At 35.7% G+C, this 7,377-nt stretch overlaps 1 protein-coding gene across 1 annotated transcript; it reads right to left on the bottom strand.

Moving 5' to 3' along the window:
* Nucleotides 1–327: 327 nt before the first annotated feature.
* LOC137246259 (uncharacterized) lies at nt 328–1,999 on the bottom strand. Its single transcript, XM_067777362.1, has 2 exons — nt 677–1,999; nt 328–602 (listed from the first exon to the last, which is right to left on the bottom strand). Exons 1-2 carry the CDS (start codon nt 1,806–1,808, stop codon nt 403–405), a joined length of 1,332 nt encoding a protein of 443 aa, XP_067633463.1. The 5' UTR covers nt 1,809–1,999; the 3' UTR covers nt 328–402.
* Nucleotides 2,000–7,377: the final 5,378 nt, after the last annotated feature.

The raw sequence follows: 7,377 nt of genomic DNA, 5'->3' as shown, positions 1-7,377 counted from the left end.
CCATCGCGGTTGATTCTGCTGCTTAAATTATCTTCTCCAGTATTATGTTAAAGAAATCACACGAAAGGGAGTCGCCTTGTCTGAAGGTTCGTTTGGTTTCGAATGTCTCGAGGAGGTTCTACCCAATCCTTACGGTGCTGGCGGTGTTGCTCAACGTCATTTGGCAGAGGTTACTAGCTTTGTAAGGAACTTAAATTCAGACATAGCAGCTATCAAATGCTGCCGAGGAGACAAACATACTTCCATAACTTTAAACTTTGCTTCATAATATGTTACATATTATTCAACACAACCTAATTATGTAAAAATGTATGTAATATATGTACATAGGAGCATAAAAAAGGAAATCATTATTTGTTATATTATAAAAATTCAGGATCACATCAAAACAAATAGGAACGATTATTGCATTACTTCTAATAAACCTCGTCGGTCATAGAACGGCAACAACTGTTTGATTATGCGTTGAACGTAAGGATTCTTAAAGCATGTATCCTTGAAACGAGTCGCACGTTCATCAGTCTGCATTATATTTTTGAAGTCTGCATCCTCGTTGTCCTCATTCCGCTGAATTGCCAATACAACACAAGTTGTGTGGAAAGCTGTGAGTATAATTAAATTAAAATGTTTAATATACAAAAATAAATTAATAATTTCTTTAATTTTAAAGATTTACCATAAAATTTCTTTTCGTCCAAGTGTATATGGAACTTGTGTAAACTAGGAATAAAAGATTTATATTTCAATTTGCGCAGTGTATCCGAGAAAGTGTCGTAATAGCAATGTATCAGCTCATCCTGTTTGTGCAAATTCAAATGCAAATCCTCGTTTAGCGAAGTATTAATGAAGTAATGCAAATCCAAAGCAGGCGATGTCCACACAGAATATTGAAAGTCAATGATTATCACATCCAATGGTTCACCTGTTTGTTTGTCATATTTAACCATCACATTGTTGGTCCAAATATCGCCATGAGCCAAAACATTCACATAACCTGGCGTAGGTTCGAACATCTTTTTACCAAACTCGATATATTTCGACTGCAGGTTTTGCAATTTTCGTGCATAATATTCATAGCCCTCCCATTGGGCTACACGGCGATTGCAAGCCACAAAAATTCCCTCAAAACCAGGCATGTAATTATCCGTATGATGATTGAATAAACCACAATCATAGCTTTCAAGGCAACCATTTTCACGTTCATTCAACACTGCAGAGGTGGCATGAATTTTGGCTAGCTTCCGCAACACCATCTTGGCCAAACGCATATTTAAACCCTCCAAACGATTGGGCATCATAAAATCACGTACATTGAGATCTTCAAAAATGAGCGCCGATCGCTGGCGATCCACTGCCATTGTTTCGCAGAAGATTTGATCGTTATCTCCAATCTCATGCAGCAACTCGTTTAACTTTGGCAAAACTTGTTCATAGATATTCATTTCACGGTTAAACATATCGAAGGGTTCCATTAGTTTACACGAAGCCTCATCACCTTCGAAAGATGATTTCACTATATAGCGACCGATAGCGTTGGTGCCGTTTGAAGTATGATAGTCCACGCTTATGCGCGTCATAACACCACCAAAATTTTCACCTTTTCCCAGCGCTGGTTTTATATGCAATCGACGTATTTTTAAATGTTTGTCCTTATGATAAATACGTAAACAGCGTTCTAAATAGGATATTGTAAGCCATTCTGGAGCATCTGTTGATTCGATTTTACCCTCACATTCGCGTGGAGTGAGGTAGGTATCCTTTGATAAGAACTCCTTAGAGCTCATTATACTTATATCCGGTGTTGACATTTTTTTTTTTTTTTTTATTTAAAAAGTAATAAATTTCCGAAATTCTTGCAGAAAAGAGAGTGTGTTCTCATCTGAAGCTATCAACTGACATAAGAAGGACAACCGATTATCTGTGACCTTTATATAACCATACCACTTAGACACTATGACTCGACTCAACATTGTCAACTTTTATAGCTGCACTGATTTATAGTACTGTATATGTAGGTGAAAATCCGAAACATTTTTTATATGAAATAGAAGTAGAATTTTTGAAGAAAGACATTTTACGTCAATAAATCTGTATTACTCATGCAATAACCGCTTAAGTCGTGATAATAAAAATGAACGTTATGTCATGCGCTATTGGATGCTACAAACATGTGTTCATTTGATAACTATCGACAAATCGTCACCTTGATAGTGAAAACCCACTAAATGACATTTAACAATTTTTCATTATAAAGTTGATTTACTTTGTGTGTGCCCAAGTTGCCCTGTTGATGCATTAAAGTATACAATTTGCAATCAATTACTGTTTAATTAATGTTTAATTATTTGTCCATTAGCGTAGTCCCTAAAATTCGATTTAATAATATTTTCAGTCAAAGCACATCACACGGTAAAAGTACCGTCAACGACGTGACGTACAATCTTATGGTTTTGATGTGAAACGGTGAAATTGCGTCGTGCAAAGGAAAACGCTCAGTTTTCCATATGGGGACTCAAAAAGTTTAAATATCTATATCTGTTTTTTATGAGCTTTTATTTAGTTTCACTTGGCTGTTGTCTGTAATCAAGTCTTGAAAGTTAAATGTGATACACTTCCCGGTGTCCGATTGAGCTGAAATTCTGCACGTATGTATAACTCCGATGACAATGCAATATTACTTTGCGAGAATTCGATAAATTAATCGATAACAGAGTTCTTAGTAAAGATTTGTGCTTACTTTGTCATAAAAGCCCAAGTCCTCAAGAACGCAGGTAAAGCGCCAAATACACGACACGAACATTTCCGCGAATATTCCCGTTATGTCATGTTTCTGCGACCTTTTCTGTCGTGTATGGTGGTGTTTGCCAGTTCGCGCAAATGTTCGCCAAAATTCAAAATATTTTAATTTTTGGCGAACAGTTGCGCGAACTCTTCGTGCGTGTATGGCGAAATAGCTCATAATCGTAGTAATTTCTGAACGGAACAGACGTGCGCGGAAAAGTAAAATGGACAATAAAAAATTTCTGAGTGAATTTATTGAAATGTATAAATCTTTGCCATCATTGTGGCAAGTAAAAAGCAAAGATTATTGTAATAGAATTAAAAAGAATAATGATTATGCGACTTTAATCGAAAAATTAAAAGAAGTAGATCCTGATGCCACAAAGGATACAGTTATAAAAAAAATAAGTAGTTTGCGGGCGCAATACCGGCGTGAATAAAAAAAAAAGAGAGATAGTTTCTTTGCACCAAATTCTTTTTTTGCGATCTTCTCTCTTTTTTTTACGCTTAATTGCCACAGCGAGCAATATTGCTGCGGCACAATTATTGTCCGTATTCATCGCTGTCTGAAAGAGAACTAATGTTCGGCCAAAAGTTCGTATGGTGTATGGCCAAAGCTGGGAACAAGATTGCGGAATGTTCGCGGAAATGTTGTGTCGTGTATTTGGCGCTTAACTTCGCTTTGTTTGTGTATACACGAACGAAGGCTGTTATCGCTAAATGTTCCATACTTGATCTTGTTTTACAGATTTTTGGAATTTTAGCTAAGCGAAAGTTGGAATTTTATTTTAAAACAGAGCAGAGATCTGCAATGAGTAGTTGTAAACTGAACGCTACATAGGCAAAGTCACAATAAAATATGATTTTAAGTTAGTTAACACTCGAATCGAAGAACTTGACTGTTCAAAGTTGACTTCGAAGAAACCTTGTAATGTTGATGCAGTAAAAGAAATGGATAGGATGAGAAACGTTACAAATAATTAAGTAAAGATTACATAACTAATTTAAACAATATTTTACCCATATATGTAATACTCCTATATTGCTAATACAAAAAGCTCGCAATGTGTTTTGGATGCGAAATAAAAGCAAGACAGCCTATAAAATTTGTGTGATTGTAGCAGAATAAGTGAGACAAGGAAAAACTTAAATTTTGGTACATTCGATTATTGAATACAAAAACAAAAACATGTAAACGCCAATATATCGGCACTCTGATGTTGGGGAATGTACTTAGCTTTTTGTAGCATTACATATATGATTTTACCCTACTAAATATTAAAAAAAGATTGATATTTAAACTAAATTTAAGAAAAAAGCTTTTCTATGAACAAGCTTTTATTACTTGTTAATAAAACGAACTAAAAGGTAAAAGATAAAATTAAAGAAAAAAAAAACTTTTTTAAGCTTTTATTATTGGTTAATAAAATTAACTAAAAATTAAAAAATAAATTGACTGTAAAGACATATAACACTTTATAAGTTCATTGTAACCTTTAACGATAATTAGGCTTCTTCCTCTGTGACAAAAAAATTCTATATTGTACATAATTATATATTTCTGACATTAAAATTTTACACCTAAATTATTAAATCTTACAGTTTATATCACAGTCCTAATTGTTCTAATAAAAAGCGTGTTAAATTTTGATGGTATAATTAAGAACATTTAGCACCTCCTTTTCTTGTTATAACAATAATTTTATTTTATGGCTACATTCTAACTGGTGCTAATCATATGCGGAACAGGACAGTTGGTAGCCGCACTTGTACCAACAGCGCTTAAGTCTAAGCCAAAGATTATAGAAAGTAAAGATGTTGCAGGGACGAAAAATCGTGTGAAGCAAGCTTCACAAAACTTCTAGTAGGTCACATTCACCACTTACCACAGCAGAATTTGTTAACTACCACTGTCTGAATTTGTTATTTAATAATTATTTGTACACTTTTTATTCAGGTAATGTGTTCAGAATTTTAACTTTTAATCTCTAAAGCTCCAATCAGTGTATTTCTGTGCTTAAATTATGTTAAAAATTGTGTTAAAGTTTTTGGTGTGGTGAAAGTGACCTACTAGAATTTTGTTACGCTCCGCTGCTTTCCACCGAAGTTTGCGCCTGCAAAACTTCATTTTCGATAATCTTTGCCTGAGCTATACTCAAAGGCAGCGACTATTTCAGAATTGCCGATGACAGAACCAGTTAAGAACGCATTCGAAAGGTTAGCAAAGGGGGACAATTGCCATTTCGTAGGACACCACAGCTTAAACCACTGCGAAGGGACAGAATAAGAACTACTATCGTCGAACTGGTGCGTTCGCTACAGGAATGCTGCTCGAATTTAAATAGAAAAATTTGATCGATTGTAATACACAAAATCAATAATAATATAGCCGAAGATAGCGTATTTCAATTTCTGAATTTGTAAGTATTATCATATCGAAATCTGAGCTTTGACCCACAGCATTCAAGTCCAAAATATGTGTCATATCTTTGATCGTGGTAATATCGTTTGAAGGGTGAGATAAAAAAATCGGTAATTTGGTTGAATTTGTTCTGAGTGAATTCTAAAATTGAATCTAAATTAACGGCGAACCTTAATATAAGACTTAAGCGGTTGTTGCAATAACTCACAGATAACATTACATTAAGCTGGGTCGAATTTTTCATTACAAAAAGGAGAGTTCAAGAGGGGAGTGGAGGAGAAATGACTAACAACCTGTTATATAAAAAAACAGTTGTATGATCCCGCATATGCAACACTGCTGTCTTATTTGGGAATGGGGGTATCTGCATTTTTTTCGTTAATGTGGTATTTACATAGGCGGCAGCGTAGCCACTTTACTACAATTGCTGTAGATATTCCACTTTATTCGAAATTTTTTCTTTCTACCTCATTCAACGTCAGAAATTTACAGAACAGACATTTTCTATTAAACGTATTTCATTTCACATATTCATATTTGACATTTTTCTATGCCATCGTTTTTTCACAATTATTTTTTTCATGAACAATTTAAACTATCCTAATGTACATTCACTGAATATAAAGACGTAAAGCTAGCAACGATATTTATATTTAAATACGTAAGTAAGCTACCTCAAACAGCAACAAATGTGTAAAATTCATTTAATTTAATTGCTAATTTGTAAAGTGCATATTTTATATGTAACAGCATCTTACACCCGCACAAGAGACGATTATTAGGTGCAAAAAAGGAGACCTTGGAGGAAACTTTCAGAATACATTTGAGCTCGGTGCTAATGGATCAGCCATCTAGAAGTGAGCGCAAATGCCACATATCAACCTCCTACCAGCAAATTGAAGCTATAAAGAACTAGAACTAACGTTAATAGCTACAGAAAAAGATATAGGGTGGTTAGGTTTGATTGAATTAGAGGGATACCGACTAGGAATTTAAATAATAGATGAAAGGAACGGAGGTTGGTGTTTAACAGGAAGAGTGGCGAGAAGGGGAAAAAATACGGATATAAACTACTAGATATTGAGGGTGAGGAAGCCGTAGCGCAGATTGAGCTATGGCGAGCCCAGTTGACGTTTTTCTTGTTCAAAAGATTTCGAATGAGGGTAATTGATTTTCCACACAGCCGTCTAAGTATATAACTCATATACCAACCACCCCCCCACCCCCCCCCCCCCCCCTCGATTGAAGAACTGTGCAAGTAACATTTGAACAAACAGTAGATAGGGCTTTGAAATAGCCGAGATAGTGTGCTATTCCTCTCAATTTCTAAAGCTTTATTCAAGATTATCCAACTTACTCAAAAAACTGTAATAAAATATGTATATTTTCCCGCAACAGTTTATGAAAGTTTTAAAATATATCCGCAGGGGCACTTACAAGGATTGTTTTCAGATGGGTTTTGTCTTTAATTTTGTTGGTTTTAAGGAGTATGATGTGGGTGTACAGTGTCGCTATCACATATAAGAGCGGTCAAAAGTATTAATCATGATGTACTTTCACTGTAGTTTAATCTCCACTAAAGAGTGATGCACGTCTCCCTGGGAAGGTTGCTTTAAATACGGGGTTCACCGGGCAATCTCTAGCATAGAAGTCAGATGCCTTTTTGTGGATGTCTCTAAGGGCCTTTTCATGCTCATGTTCTTCATACGGCTGGACTCTTTTAAGTGGCGGATTTCTTCATAGCGCTTACGGGAATGACTTCTTAAATTCCTGGTAGGCAAAACCTGTTCAATCAGATGTCTGTTGGGTTGCCCAGGTATGTGAGTTTCAGCAGAAACTGTATTCTCGCCTCACTGTGTAGATAATATTCTGGAGACATAAGAAGACATCCCGTGGCAGTGCTGAGCGCGGATTTTTACAGGCCTGCAGTTTCCTCTAGTGTCTTTCTTTTGGAATCGGCGACCAAATTGTGGACGCGTTGCATTCAAGCGGCCATCCATTTGATTTATATGTGGTTATGAGGGCTTCTTTACCTTTGAACGAAGTGCTGTTGAGTATTTTGCTACTGCTCTGGACTTTAAATACAACTGCGGCAGCATGCTCGCCAAAATGTAGATCCTGATCGAACGTCACACTCAGTATTTTTGGCAGTAAGACCATCGATAGCGTAATGC

The sequence above is a fragment of the Eurosta solidaginis genome, chromosome 1, assembly GCF_040869045.1.
Source record: "Eurosta solidaginis isolate ZX-2024a chromosome 1, ASM4086904v1, whole genome shotgun sequence".
Lineage (NCBI taxonomy): Eukaryota > Metazoa > Arthropoda > Insecta > Diptera > Tephritidae > Eurosta > Eurosta solidaginis.
Note: the sequence above shows the minus strand (reverse complement) of the source record. Positions and strands in the feature narration are given on the sequence as shown.

Excerpts from the sequence above, each read along its gene's own strand:
- LOC137246259 (XM_067777362.1), bottom strand. The coding sequence starts at position 1,808 with ATGTCAACACCGGATATAAGTATAATGAGCTCTAAGGAGTTCTTATCA. Across the intron at positions 603-676 it reads GGACGAAAAGAAATTTTATG|CTTTCCACACAACTTGTGTT; the intron begins GTAAATCTTTAA and ends TTATACTCACAG.